Source organism: Crotalus tigris, unplaced genomic scaffold (assembly GCF_016545835.1).
Source record: "Crotalus tigris isolate CLP2741 ecotype Arizona unplaced genomic scaffold, ASM1654583v1 scf7180000020075.792833, whole genome shotgun sequence".
Taxonomy (NCBI): domain Eukaryota; kingdom Metazoa; phylum Chordata; class Lepidosauria; order Squamata; family Viperidae; genus Crotalus; species Crotalus tigris.
Genome location: NW_024097847.1, coordinates 310,331 through 325,647, shown reverse-complemented (window position 1 = coordinate 325,647; position 15,317 = coordinate 310,331). Strand labels below are relative to the sequence as shown.

Genomic DNA, 15,317 nt, shown 5'->3' with positions numbered 1-15,317 from the left:
AACTTATTCTTGCTCTCTCTCATCTTGTCCGATGACTAAAGATTGACTCTATATTAAAACAAAAAAACCCTTCTTATTGAAAGGACCATGCTTGGCCGTAATACGCTTAATCAAGAAGCATGCCAAGAATAAAAGTGCCAAAAATTGAACGGGGCATTGAAATATCAACCAAATGGCAAATTGTTCCAGAGCTGTTAAAATAGGTTAAGCAGGCTGAAGTGAGCTTGGAGGAATGGGTGGAGCTGAAAACCTCTGATTTGGGGTGGAGGGGGGGGGGATTGTCCCTTTGGGAGAATATCTCAGATTTCTAATGAATGATCATTTGCTATGAACCTATGAACGATGTGAACTTTTCAGCACTGACTACTCTGGGCGGCCATAACAAGGTACTGCATTCAAGACAAGAAAAATTCAGCAATATGAGCTGATTATTGGGAAATATAAATTTGCAGTAACCGATACAAATCAAAGCCTTGATATAACTTTGTTTAACTGCAAAAGTAACGATGCCCATTTTCTCCCTTCAAGGTATTTCAACCCAAGTAATTTCACCTGGATTAAGCCTAGTATTTAACGCAGAGAAACAAAATACATGTATTACTGAGCAAGTAAAAGGGCCATTTGTGCATTTGGGTAAAAATCATAAACATGGAATAAACTGTTGAAAATCTAATTTATGAAAAGCTAGCATGCCAGTATGTCTTTCATACAGCAGTGAAATAACTACCCCCAAATTCAGCAAAAGTTTACAGATAAAGTCAGTATTACCCCCCCCCCCAAATATTAAAAATATTGGGTGGCTTGTTAATATGCAAAAAGAAAAGGCTCTCACAATTTCAAGATTTGCTTGTCAAGATTCCTTGTCAATCTCTTTATCTTATGATCAGACTTAAAATGCTCGTTATTAACAGTACTACTAGTGATGAAATAGAAAGCCAATTTTCTTAGCTGTGCTCAAATCAAAATATTCTAAACAAAAAATGGGAATTCATAGAAAAGTTTCTTTCCACCCAGGGTCAGCAAAAGAAAAGCAAAGGTTTTCCTCCCTCTCCTCAGGTTTGGTTATAGATCCAGACTTTGTTACCTCCCAACTGGTAGTGATAAGAACTATGCTGTCTCTGTCTTTTGGTTTCCTTCTTGCACAAACCTCTTAAAAAATTCAGGTTGTTAGTTTCCGTTCTCTTGGCATATCTTCAGATCAGGACTGCAGGCCCCATTTCTTTCCTACCACCGATGCAGTCCTTCCACTGAACTTCCATGAGATCTCTTAATTTCCCACCCGATAGCAAGATCTCTCTCTCTCTCTTTCTCTCTCTCTCTCTCTCCCCTTAAAAATGGCAAAATGTTTGCAAACGACTGAGCTGTTGAACAAAGGATGAGGGGGGACATGTTAGCAGTGTTCCAATATCTCAGGGGCTGCCACAAAGAAGAGGGAGTCAGGCTATTCTCCAAAACACCTGGGCAGGACAAGAAGCAAAGGATGGAAACTAACCAAGGAGAGAAGCAACCTAGAACTAAGGAGAAATTTCCTGACAGAACAATTAACCAGTGGAACAAACTGCCCCCAGAAGTGGTGTATGACAGTTTTACACACAACCGTGTTGCAGCATCCCCATAATCACGGAATCGAAATTCAGATGCTTGGCAACTGACATGTACTTATGACGGTTGCAGTGTCCCAGGGTCATGTGATCACTTTTGCGACCTTCTGACAAGTCAATGGGGAAGCCAGATTCACTTAACAACCATGTTACTAACTTAATTGCCGTGATTCACTCAACAACTGTGGCAACAGAAATTTTGGGCTCAGTTGTGGTTTAAAGTCGAGGACTACCTGTGTGTTATTACAAATATATTACTGTCTACATTTGTCAGTAGAGAAAGTTAAGATGAAAAAATGAAGTATCGCTAAAAATGGTTCTATAAAAAAAATGACTCTGGCACAGCTTATAATTACAGTCAGACATTTATTGCCTCAGAGATTGAACTCCTGATACAGATGCTTAACATCCTCAAGCATTTTGTTTTTTAAAGACACATACATGTACATACATTGCAGGGATTCAAGCAACAATTCCTTCTTGGAAATACAGTCCTTAGGAAAAGAGACTAGAGGCCATTTGCACATTCTTTTAACAATTTATTTGCGGGGCAAAGCACAGACTTGCAGCTGAGTGGCGCTTTTCCCTTGCTGATATAGCACAGGTAGGTTAGTTGTTAACTTTTCCCAACTATTAAAACCAAAGTTGGAAGGTTGGGGGCGTTTGCACTGTGCAGGTTCTGTCTTGAGTTTACACTGAACGTGGCACGTGTCCTTCAGATGTGCCAACACTCTCTCACTTGACAAAAATGTCTGAAGAAACTAAAAGAACAAGCAGAGAAAGAAAACCAAGTCCTGTGCATTACAAATGTGGAAGGATTCAGAGCCAGATCTCAAGCCAAGGACTATGGGAACTGTATTTCAAATTGCACTGCATTGCTACAAACCAGAGTTCCCAAGATTCAAGGGAGGAACTGCAAGAACAAAATTAGTTAGAACTGTGTCAGGTCAATGATTCATTTCTCTAACATCAGGCTTTGAAATTGAGGATGTGCATGAACCATCAGCACAAAGGTTTGCCGTTTCTAATGGCCACAATAGCAGCGGGATAAGCAGGTCCTATTCACAGGGAGTTCTCAAGGAGAAAATGTGCATGATGTACCTGCACTTTTACCCTGAAACAGTGAAATCAAAAGTCAGACATGGCATTTCTTTCCTGTCTTTTGTGACAGGCTTCATGTCTTGTCAGCCAAGGAGCCGGTCTTTTAAGATTCTCTTGAAACATTTGCATGGATTAGTGAAAAACAAGTTTTTTAGACTTAAGTCTTCACCAAACTAGACTTCTGTCATTCACTTTGTGGAATAGCTTCAGCAAGGCACTAGGGTATTTATTTCTCTTGCTGAACAAAAATTAAATTCTATTCATCTTCAGCCCCAATAGGGTTTCTGTGAAACCAGAAATGAAATCTTTAACAGCATGAGCCATGTGAAGTGAGAAATGAATTGTTGACTGACACACAATAAACTATTATCAACAAAGTTGTAAATATTCATCTTTGCACTGTTGACCAAAGGTTCGGATCTCAACATGACAGAAAATCCTCAAGAGAAGAAGGTTGTTTTAAGATGTGCTAGTAACAGACACACTTCATATTAATGTCCAAATATCCTATCCAATGAGAGCCAATGTCTGCTGTTACATAGGATGACCAGCTTTTCATATCTTCATAAAAGGGAATAGTTGCATAGTATGGCAGAGGTTAAATGTAGCTTCTGTGAACAGACAATGGAAGGAGGAGGAGGAGGAGGAGGAGTGGGGGGAGGGAGGGAGAAGAACAGTAGAAGCAACTGTCATTTTATAACTGTCCTCCACAACTTATTTCATATCACTGATGTACAAATCCTGTAAACAGCTGAACAAATCACACATTATCCAGTTCACAATGATAGACTTAACAAATAATACGTGGTCACAGAGAAGCATTTTTAAACACTGTCCAAATGGAACTTCTGTTTTTGCCAACAGACAATTTGAGTTTTAAGATTGTCTCCATAGATTTTTCTTCAACTGAAATGCACAGAATAGGACGAGACCCAGTTTGACTAACACATCTGAAGGTAGGTTTCTTTTCTATTTTAGTTTTGCTTACCTTTTCTTTTTTGGTCGAACTGAGGATAAACCATTGTTGTCAATTTATCCACTCATAGGTTATGCACTTTCCAATAAAGCAATCAAAATATTAATCCTTCTCACAGCTAAGTAATCCACCCATGGTATTTGCATGGCCTCTAGTCTCAAACTTCCTTTTTCAAGTTTTTTTTTTTTTTTGCATACAGTATCTCTACTGGGTATTAAACTATGCCTTGGTAGCTTTTAAATATTTTTTTAAAACTATATTTTGGTAGTACATGTTCCATTCTGGCAAAGACTTTTCTGCAGAAATGAATTAAGTCATCCTGGGTTAAGTTGCTATGGATCGAGGGCATAAAGGAAGACAGGCTGTTTCCAAATACAGTTTATACTTAGCGTATGAAAAGTAACACCTTGGAAATTAAGCTTAGCACCTAGAAGTTTTCAAGTAAAACTGCCAACAAGCTATTTAAGATTTATATGATTTAAAAATAAGGATGACTTAGAAATATTAGTGATATATAGTGTTTATGCAGAAACAAAGGTTAAGGAATGAGATGAATCCTGGATTACTTCTACTTCAGTAATGGCACTTTAGAAACTACATGAAGAAAAAGCAGCAAAGGAAAGTCAGAGAGATATTCTGATCTTTTGAAATTAAGTTCCACTATAAGGGAACACGACTCTGTCAAGAAATTTCTGACAGAATATTGTAGAAGACAAAAAACATAAACGATAGTGATACATATAAAACCAATGTACACACAGTATTCTATTTTACAAATATGGATGTACCCAGAAAGTTTGGCTTTCATTACACAGAAACAAAAAAACTAGGTAAGATATTAAACTTAGGGGTTTTTTTTTTAAACGCTATCACAATAAAAATCTGAGAACGAATCAAACAAATAAAGTGAATCAAAACACTGAAGTATATATTCAGCTTTTGATCTGGAAAAAGAAAGAAAAAGAGAGAATGCATTGTACTTAATACACATGCAGTCTGTTCAAGCATGGAAATGGATCATTAATGGAAAACCACACAACTAAATTTAAATAATCAATTCTACTAGTAGTTTTTGACCCTATTACTGAAGCACATAAATCAGTACAAAATTCCAGAATGAATATGGCAATAACATTCAAAAAAGAAGGAAAAAATGGGATTTTAAAAAAATAAGAGACAGCCATGAATCAAGTGAGTTAAAGAACACTCAAAATTTTGTGGTCATCCAAAGGAAGTCAAAATTGGTATCAAACACTTTGAACCCAGCCATAAGACTCTTACAATAGAGAGTGCACGGGGAGTAGATGATGTAATGTTGCACATGATATCACTGCAGCTTCTCCTGGACACTTGTGAGCCTACTCTAACTAGGTGCAATCTAGATGCAAGTCATAAGAAATATATCTAAAGGCACCAGAGAAGACTACTGTGGAAAGAACCTTACGATGTTATACATTACAAAGAGGCTGGAGAAAATCAGAAAGGGCCACTAGAGATTGCTGCAAGAAACTGAAGCTATCTCACATCAAAACATGTACTGACATTCTTTTTTTAAAAAACAACAACATAGAATAGCAAAGAAGATACTATGGAAGACCCACATTTTGCATATATCATTCCCATTTTTGTTAAAAGAAATACAATTACACACAAATTTGCTTGCATCCTAGACATATTGCTTCCTAGCTCCTTCCCTTGACTATTACCATATTTACTACCGTGCACCGGATTACGCTGATGACATAAAATTTGATGTTTTGACTCATTCATCACTGGAGAAAATTAATTGTTATGCACCTTGTCACACTTTATCCTAATTTAAAATAAAACTTGAGAATGAGAGCCACTCAACTTTCTCCTCATGCATTTGCATTGAAGATTGCCTTTCATGATTATTTTTATCTTTTTTGTGGGCTCCAAAAGGGATGGGCTTGATCTGAGTCAGGAAAATGTCTTTCTCAGGTGTACCTGTTTTGTGTAATTATTATGCAGTTCAGGGTTCCAGCATCCCAAAAGAAAATTGGTTTTCCATTAGTTGTTGGTGGAATGATGGCAAAACCTTTAGTCACCCTAGGAAAGTGTTTAGAAGAAGCAATGAGGTTTTCTTTTATTGCCTGTTTTACTTCCAAAATGAGCATCACATGCAACAACAAAGCTGCATGCCTTCCAATATCCTTCTGATACTCCAAAATATCTGTTAAAAAAATCTGATGATAAGATTTCTCCCTCTCCTAAATGCTTGATTTTTATACCCTTTGGAGAATATTAGGCAAATTACAGTTGGTTTTGCCATTCAGACAAAAATATATCACAACTGACCTTTGCTTAATAAAACTCAGTCATTAGGTTTTCCAGTTATTTTAGAAATGCAGAATGACTAACCAAATGTATTATATTAATTATGCTTTTATAGATGCTTTGGAATTCAATTTTAATAAAATTGTAAAAGACCTCATGGCATTTCTCCTACTAAAGGAAATCTGCTCTAGCTACTGATATGTTCAACCCATTCCCTATAACACAGGTGCTATTTTATAGTGCCCTAAACATTTTCATGGACATGCATTGTTACATTTGCACCATTCTGACAGATGCTGAAGGATACAGAGGTGCTGCAAATAGCACCATTTTGGGGAAAAATCATCATGCATTCTTTTCAGCAGTTTTAAACATGCTTCTCAAGAACAAGCAGCATCTGAAAAGGATCACTGAGAGCCAAGAAAAGAATTGGAAAAATCCTAGTGGATATTGCAAGTAGATATTTTCTGTAGTTACTAAAAATTGCTGGGAAATCGGATTCCAAAAGCCACCAGATAGTACATAGCAACACCAAGCATACATTGAATATTTCCTTTTTTAAGCTGCATATGTATATCTTAGTCTTTATTGTTAAGACACAAAAACGGATGGAAAAACAGCTATCATTTCTGGATTGTTGAAAAATACACTGAAACAAGCTCAAACGAGGGAAGCCACACATATTGTTTGCAGGTAGAAATGAGTAGGAAAACAAATAGAGAAAATTGGGTGGAAGGCCCCGTTTTTATAAATACCAAACAAAAGGTCAAACACTTCTTTCAGTCACCAAAAAAGAAAAAAAAAGATGAACTGCTGAGGAAAGTTTTTTCAAATTACAGTAGATGCAATGCAAACTCTTTTCTTTCCATTCATCTTCTGATAATAGGACTTCTTAAGGGCCTGCAATGCAAAGCTGGACCAGTCCTTTGCCCCTCCCCCGTGCATAGTGTATGGAGAAGGGGGAGATGGCTTCAAGCAAGCTAATTCCTACAGCTGCAGCAACTTTTCACAAGCTTTCAGCATTCTGTCCCTTAACTCAGTTCACATTTCTCATGGAAGTATCAATGCCACGACCACGTGCCTTTTCCAGACCTACTTAGCCAGCTGTATATGCTGCAGATTTTAAATATTTACTGTATAATGAAAGTCGCTCCATATCCAAGCAGTACAATTTTGAAAGCCACACAGCTTGTGTATCTCCCAAGGTTTAGGGCATCAGCTGTAGATCAATTCCAGTCCACTCAAATAGACCATTGGCTCAAGTCTCTAGGTCTATAATCCTTTCTCTCTTTTGGCCAAAAGGAAAAAAGAATTAAAATACTGTTTCTTTTCACCACTGAGCTGCTATGGCTGAAATCAGTCAATGAGATCAATGTGCCAAGTGAACAAGCAGGACATTTTCTCCTCGAATGAAAATCTGGTTTATGTGTCTTGTAAACACTTGCTGATAATCCACTTTGGACCTCTGCCTTTTTCGGGAACGGCCCCTTTTGCCACCTGGGCTCTTCTCTACTTGGGAGATTCTGCTGGGCAAATCTGTGTCTCTCCCAGAGACTTTCGGCAAACTAGAGCTTCGTGTCCTCTCTCTGCTGGCGTGCTTCTTTGCTCCATGTTTCTCCTCTGATCTTCCCCTACCTGACTCAGATTTCCTCCTTGATGTCCTTGGGTCATATGGAAGGGCTGGCAAATCCGTAGTCATCTTTAAGTCGGCTTCTTTTTTAACCAAGGACTCCTGTAACTTCAGTCTGTCAAAGAGCTACAGAGAAACATTGGAAATAAATTCAGAAGTCATAAGAGATGACACAGAGTATTTTATATTCTGACCGACCTGTTCAAACCATGGATAAACACAGGAAACTAATCTTTTTAAATGAGAAGCCCTTGCTCTTTTGTCCAATTAAAACATGTTTGTAAGTCAAAGAATGGTGCATGTGTGAACTCCCTGATTGTTTTTATTTAAAAGCTTTCGGTTTTGTACTTATACGCACATTCAATCTTCACTCCCAGCTTCCAATATCCATCAACTATTTAAATAAATAGAGCTTGCCAAGGATGGTGTTAGTGAGCACTCAGGATAAAGCCATTCACATGCTGAAATAATACACAAACGGATAAAAATCTGTACAGCACAGCTGCACAAAGAATACGATTAGTATTAATAGCGGGCCTACCTCTAGAGCAGGGGTGTCAAACTGCCTTTGGGGCAGATGCATCATAGCGAAACCGCACCCACCCCATTGCCGGCAATGGCAAAAAAGTCGCGATACATCGCAACACATCATATGACGTTGCGAGTTGGACATCCCTGCTCTAGAGCATGCTGCCTGAGGAATTCTGGGAGTTGAAGTCCACACATCTTCAAGTTGTCAAGGTTGAGAAGCATTGCTCTAGTACAGGGGTGTCAAACTGCCAGCCCGCAGGCCGGACGCATCATGAGGAAACCGTGCCCATCCCATTGCCGGCAATGGGGAAAAAGCTCCGATACACTGTGTGACGTCACGTGACATTGCGAGTTTGACATGTCTGCTCGAGAAGATAATAAACCTAGTTTGCTCAACAGACCCCCTATTTACACTAAGATATTTTTTTTGTCCTTGGAGCTCTGTATTTCAGCATGTCCTGAATGTGTAGCAAGCAGGTTAGCAGCAGACTAATCCTTCCAAATTGCATACAAAGTGCACACACCCCAAATGCATTCTTTTATGCATGTGCAGTAGGACTAACTGTTATGAAGTCTTCAACAGACATTAATCAGTTACTAGAAAACCCATACCAAGGATTGTTCAATATTTTTTTTAAAAAAGAACTTTGCCTAAGAACAAAGACACACACACACACAAACATCTTTTTGTTTCCCTATCTGTATTTATGTACATAGAAAATATGCACTCTTCTGCACTGTAGTTGTGTAGTTAAACCAATTCTATCACTGTTTAAGGTCTCCACAACATCTTAGGTCTTCACCATAACTTGATGACAACAAGTTCTTTTAAATTCCTATATCCGTTCACTACTAGTTTCCTGTCTCTCAAACAGCAGAGAAACTCTCATCCACTTTCTCAGGGCAATAAAGTTCAGTGAAAAAGGAAGGAGAGCTGGTTCACTTGGTAGGTGAAAAATATGCCATAAAAAGCCTCAAAAGCCTTTTATCTAGGACAGCTCCCACAACAGACCAATGAGAGGAATGAGAAATGTTCTCCTTTCCCCCACTCCATGGAACATCTGGAATGAAAGGACAGGTGGCAATTCTTACTTCTCCTAACACTTGGCAGAAGGCAATAGAAACAAGCTGCTATTTGCATTCTGCAAAAAGCCCAAAACAAGATCAAAGGCCCAGCCTTTCCTAACTTTACCCTCTTAGGGAAGGATGATCTTAGGAGCAATCCTGGTTAATGATCTGGTAGTTAGCCAATCCAAACTTTGTGGACTTTTGATGATTAGGCCAATCTTCATCCTCAATATGGATCAAATGTATTGATGAAGGAATATAAAGAAAAATGGAAGAGAAAAACTAGCATGTAAGATCATCCTCATTGGATCAAGTTTAAGCCTATCTAGTCCAGCATTGTGTTCTACAGTAACAGACCCAAGTGTCCATGAGAAGCCCACAACCTCGTAAAGAAAGCCACAGTGCCTCCGCTAGCCAGTTGTGTTCCCAAGTCCTGCTATACAGACATTCTGTAAATTCTGATTATTTGAGTAGACCGAAGATTAGTTTCTACAGCATTGGGAGATGACTGTAACTCTGACGAATCTAGAAATCAGTTTTAAATCATTATGAGTTTCTGGTGACTGATACAAACATTTAGTAATAAACACAAACAAAAATAAAATAAGAGCCACTGAATCAAACCACTGGAGAGCAAGAAACTAAACTCTGAACACACTTAAACTCCCCAACGATTGTTTTGGGCTACATCTCTGCCAATTATTAAAAGAAGAAATAACCTTCCTTCTTCTTTGCTAGCAGTGTAATCCAACTTTTATAAGGTAAAGAAAGGCAGGAAGGGGCCATATCTTTTTGAAACATATGTGATATTGTGGAGAATGGAACTTACTCTGGTGAGGGTCAACTGTGGCTCCACATAGAAAGCTTTACCCAGCACTGGTTTTCGGTATGTCTCGTCTACATCAGTCAGGGCCTGGGGCAAGGCAAATAGGCAGAAAGACTTAAAACATATAGGATCTCCTTAACATAAAATTTGGAGTCATGGTGGAGAAAGATGACAGAAATCAGAAGGATATCAACATAAAGCAATGATCTGACATTTGTTCTCATTGTCTGACTGAGATATTATGAAAGCAATGGAATGTCCACTTTGCTCACCCAGAATTTTTATTTCATTATGAGAATAAGCCCATTTACATTTAACAGTAATTCCATACACTTAAAAGAGGAAACACAAATCCCAAATTCTTTTGACATTTTCTTGCATCGGAAATGCCACACCCCCAAAGTCCTGGTTGCTCTCCTAACTACCTACATTCACATGGGTGGGTGGTCTGAAGCCGTCAAATAAATGCTAGGAAAAAAGCACAGAAGGGAAATGTCCATGATTACCATATTCCAGAACTTGTCAAATGCCACCAAGAATCCAGTGCAGACACCACGAAGCCCCTTGAAAGTCCGGATATGCACATTGACCTTGACACCATCACGGACACAGCGGTGGAGTTCCCCAAGTGGACTGCCTTCATGAACTGGAAAGAAAGATAACAACCATCATTTGCTGTAGAACACACAGTTTGCAGCTATTATTGCTATTATTATTTGAATTATACTTCTGTCCACAAGGCATAAAAGAGAATACCTGCAAGGCAATTTTGCCTTGTATTATTCAGAACTGTACATCTGAAAATTCCCAAATGTTCCATCTACGTTCTTATTAAGCATTAACTGACACGGTTCTTTGATTTTACACCCCTCTAAAACAAAAAGAATAGCACATTTTTATTCCATGAGAATCATTTAACCAAATACTGTTTAATAGTTCTCCAAACATTACCGAGTGTTATTCTTAATGTCATGGAATTTATTTTTCTCTGGCTTTAGGCACTGAAGACTTATAATTAATCATACAGAGTTTATGGGCATGTAAATGAATATGCAGTAGTGGTGAAATGGATCTTTAGCACAGTACGTATGCTTAATATCCCAATTCTAAAGGATTATTAAAAAGCTTGTCACTATGCAGCAGTTAATATTTCTGGTTGATAATCATGTCAGTAACCAAACAACAATCAATACAGTCTAAATTCTAATCTTGCCAATGATTAGTCTTCTATATCTCATAATTTATTATAAGTGACAAATAAATATAGCAGTCATCTCTCTGGATAACATAAAAGGATCATGTTAGCATTAAAAGAATACTGAATTATCTAGTATAGAGTTTCCAGTCCTGGACTTACTCTTTTTTGTATGGATTCTGTAAGTGTATCACACACACACAGATACTGGGAAGGAAGAAATATCCAGGAATGGTTCTAATCATTGGCAACAGCTTTTTTTTTTGGAGAGGAATCATCTTAAGATATAGGTAAACTGCAGATCCTCCAAGCCAGTCCAAAATTCTTCTTTCCCCCCAGCTTCCTATCATTTAAACATCCTTCCACTACCTAGATACATCTTGTACTGTTGATTTAGGAGATTGTGACTATTTGCAACAAAGTGTAGGCTGTCTGAGGAAGTCTATAGTTGAAATCAACCCATCTGGGGGATGGCCAGGTTGGAGAGGAGTGCACAAGGTAATTTAGGCACACTTAACAATATGTAATTTTGCCACTTCACTGCAAATTTCCACACTGCACTATGCTACTTCCATGGCTTTTGGAATCTGGAATCCCTTGGAAGATTCATTGAAGTGAGCTCAATAAAGTTAAAAGCTTCTATACTTTATGAGCCAGATGAGAAGTACATGATAAATCCTTTTATTTTTTGTATTATCACCTTGCATCGATCGGAAAGCACAACCCAAAGAAGTTAACCTCTTTCTCTTCTAATGTGATAGACAGCTGCAATTATTTGGTTGACATTTAATTCCAATCTCTAGTAATTACGTATTTTTTCATGATAGGAAGCAAATGTGTGTGTGTGTGTGTGTGTGTGTGTGTGTGTGTGTATGTATATGTACTAAAATATTAGTTTGATATATTCAATTTGTATCACTCTTTTCACTTCTAGTACAGGGCTTTCAGATCATAGCTGGGAAACTACTGTATGATCTCTCTGAAAGTAATGGGAAAATGATGAAAAGATTTAATATATGATCTCAAAACAAATAACAGACATTAACATAGAGGTTTGCCTATTATTCTATTATCATAACTTCTGCATTATATTTATAAGTCTGGAATAAAGCTTAAGAACTAAGATCATAACAACCTAATTATTGCTACAACTGCTACAAAAGACAATGTCAAGTTCTAGGCTTTCAAAATGCTGCTTACAGCTTTTTCTCCAAGTCTAGTCATCTTAATTCAAACCTGAAAGAATAAGCTTTGGAAGGGGGGGGGGAAGCAAGTTCCTGCAAATGACAGACTCAATTAGGAGGCTGCGAAACATTTTGAATTATACTGGACAGAATAATTTTTAAATGAGAGGTTACAACCTTACAGAATGATCAGTACAACATAAGAACACTTCCAAGTAAGATTAGAATAACTATTTTGAACTTAAGATATTATTTCAAATCTAAAATGTTTAAAATCCAAAATGTCTTGCATGCTGTTAGTATTAACTACTAATAGCCAGACCTCCTCAGCACAACCTTTGAACGTTCTTTTGGAATGCAGAATAAAAGTTAATACATGCCTTACATTCTAAATGTGTTTTTGAAAGTTATTTGATATGTGTGCACAACATGTTGGAGAAAATATAGGCAAGTTTGTATTTACTTCATGCTGGACCCATAGTAGGGCTTTTATCTTGAAGCTACTCTCAATCTCATCTAAACAGGAATACTTAACAGCATCCAGAGCATCTAAGCCAATAGAAACTTCAGATTCTTTATTTTCCACCAACTATAATTCTATTACCAGAAATAGTTCCAAGCCGTTCTACATCAATTCCTTATACTTAAGAATATCAGCGATATTTTGGTGCTTTCCCCCAAAAATACCTTGGACAGTTCTCTCCCTTTTCCTATTGTTATTTCATCAGGAAAAAAAAATTCATTGGCCAATTATGATCATCTCTTTAATCAATTTTCAAGCAGTCCAGTAAATGTGGCTTTCAATCTATTAAAGCTCTGGGTCCCATGGTGAAAGTAATCTCAACTTTTCATTTAATAGATGTACATCTTCTCTTATTTATCCAAATAGCATTTACAGGGTCGCAAACACTCTCTTCAAGGCACTGCCCACATTCAATCCTGCTTTGCTACAGCAGAGGATGAATCTATAAGGACCTTCTGACCTCTTGTACCTCAGAAGATGGAACAGTCTGGTCTCCAAAACATATCTGGGCATCTTTCTTTCATTATGCTTCATTGACAAATGCAGAAAATCTGATTACATTCAGTATTTTTATTCATTTTTATCCTGCTTTTATTATTTTTTATAAATGACTCAAGGCAACAAATATATCTAATGCTCCTTCCTTCTCTTATTTTCCTTACAACCGTATGAGGTGGGTTGGGCTGAAAGAGAGTAATTGGCCCAAAGGCATCCAACTGACTTTCATGCCTAAGGCAGAACTAGAACTCACAATTTCGGGGTTTCTAGCCTGGTGCCTTAATCACTAAAGCAAACTCCCCAATGCCTTTCTTTCCTGAAAGATCAAAGCACCCACGACCAGGACCTTCTCTCACTCCCCCCAAATTTTCAAACTCTTTAACCAGGTGTTTCCTTGGATCACATTTGCTGGCTAATTGTGACCCACATACAGTATTTAAAGTCAGCCTAATTATGGTTTAATAATTGATCCCATATTGTCGCTTCACACTAAATAAATAACTAGGCACATAGGCTCAATTCACACAACATGCTAAAGGTAAATGTAGGCAGCTAGTTTATAATTGGTGTGGTGTGCGACACATCCACCTACTCTAGCTGCAAAATGGCTTGCCAGGACTCCTTTCGTACTACCTACCTTCAAAATAGGCCAACACCCATAGTTCTGCATTCTCACTTTTTTCACTCTCTTTAGCACCTACTCTTAACTTAAATCAATTACAGCTGGAAAATAGGATTACGAGAACTGTTTAAAAAAATGGTTTTGGGGAACGTAAAATATTATTTTTAGAGAACCCTCTCTCTTTAGACAAGCTTGTTTTGCACCCATTGGGGTTTTACATTCGTGCCTATCTGTGCCCAATGCCCAGACGCAGAGTCGCCCCCGCGGCGGACGCCGGATCAAAGCCAACATGCAGCAGTATATTCTAGACTTCACAGCTCGTCCATATGCACAAACTGCGGGGACTGCCAGATCTCACATGCGGCACCCAACCCCCGAACTGCTTGCCAATAACCAGACTCTGACACGAGCAGAGTGCGTGCCCTTCGGGCAGATATTTGGGGTGGGAGGGTGAGGAATCGTGGCATTGCGTCTGAAAGGAGACGTTGCGCTAAACGCCGCTCAGCTTACGGGGCATCTTGGTGAGGACGTTGCGCGGCGCCCTCCTGCCCCGCGCCCTCGCTCTCTCCGCCGCTTCTGGCGTGGGTTCCTTGACCAGCATGAGGTTGCGGAGCCGCTGTAGGCGTTCGGGGTCGGCGGCGGCCCGACCGGCCCGGCTCCGAGCACGCGTCCCGGCGGAGCGGCTGCTGCGGCCAGCGGTTGCTCGCGGGCGACCCGGGGCGTGGTGCAGGCCTCGCTGGAAGCTCTCGTACTCGGCCAAATTGTTGAAGCAGGGCGCGGCCGGGTAAGGCAATGGGGTGCGCTCCGAGTACAGCGCCAGCAGCGGGTCGAAGTGCGGCGAGCTCACGTCCAGCCGGCCGGGACTCGGCGATCGCTCCGAGCTGCGACGCCCGCTAGAGTGGCGCCGGCTCCTCCGCCGCCTGGGCTCAGCCCCGGCCTTCTCCACCTCCTCCTCCATGTCTCTCCCGCTCTTGCCCTGGCCCCGGCCCTGCTGGGAGGGGCAGGAAGAGCTGCCCGCAGCGCGCTCCTTCGCCGCTGTGGGCCGCCCCAGCCCCGCGATTGCACGGCAGGTCCCTTCCCGCCTTTCCCGGCGCCTCTTGATGCTCTAGGCAGGCCGGCGAGAACTGCGTTCCCGTCAGCTCGCCCGCCCGCCCGCGGAGATGGTCCCCCGGAAGGCCGCCCTTGGCTTTGGCTCAGCCGGCTGCTTTTGAGGTGTGGGCGGTCGCCTGGAAGGAGGACCATTGTCCGCCTTCGTTCATCTGAG

The 15,317-nt window shown here is 39.8% G+C and overlaps 1 protein-coding gene across 1 annotated transcript; it reads right to left on the bottom strand.

Moving 5' to 3' along the window:
• Positions 1 to 1,950: 1,950 nt before the first annotated feature.
• LSM11 (LSM11, U7 small nuclear RNA associated) lies at positions 1,951 to 15,142 on the bottom strand. Its single transcript, XM_039365479.1, has 4 exons — positions 14,564 to 15,142; positions 10,538 to 10,677; positions 10,035 to 10,118; positions 1,951 to 7,732 (listed from the first exon to the last, which is right to left on the bottom strand). Exons 1-4 carry the CDS (start codon positions 15,009 to 15,011, stop codon positions 7,346 to 7,348), a joined length of 1,059 nt encoding a protein of 352 aa, XP_039221413.1. The 5' UTR covers positions 15,012 to 15,142; the 3' UTR covers positions 1,951 to 7,345.
• Positions 15,143 to 15,317: the final 175 nt, after the last annotated feature.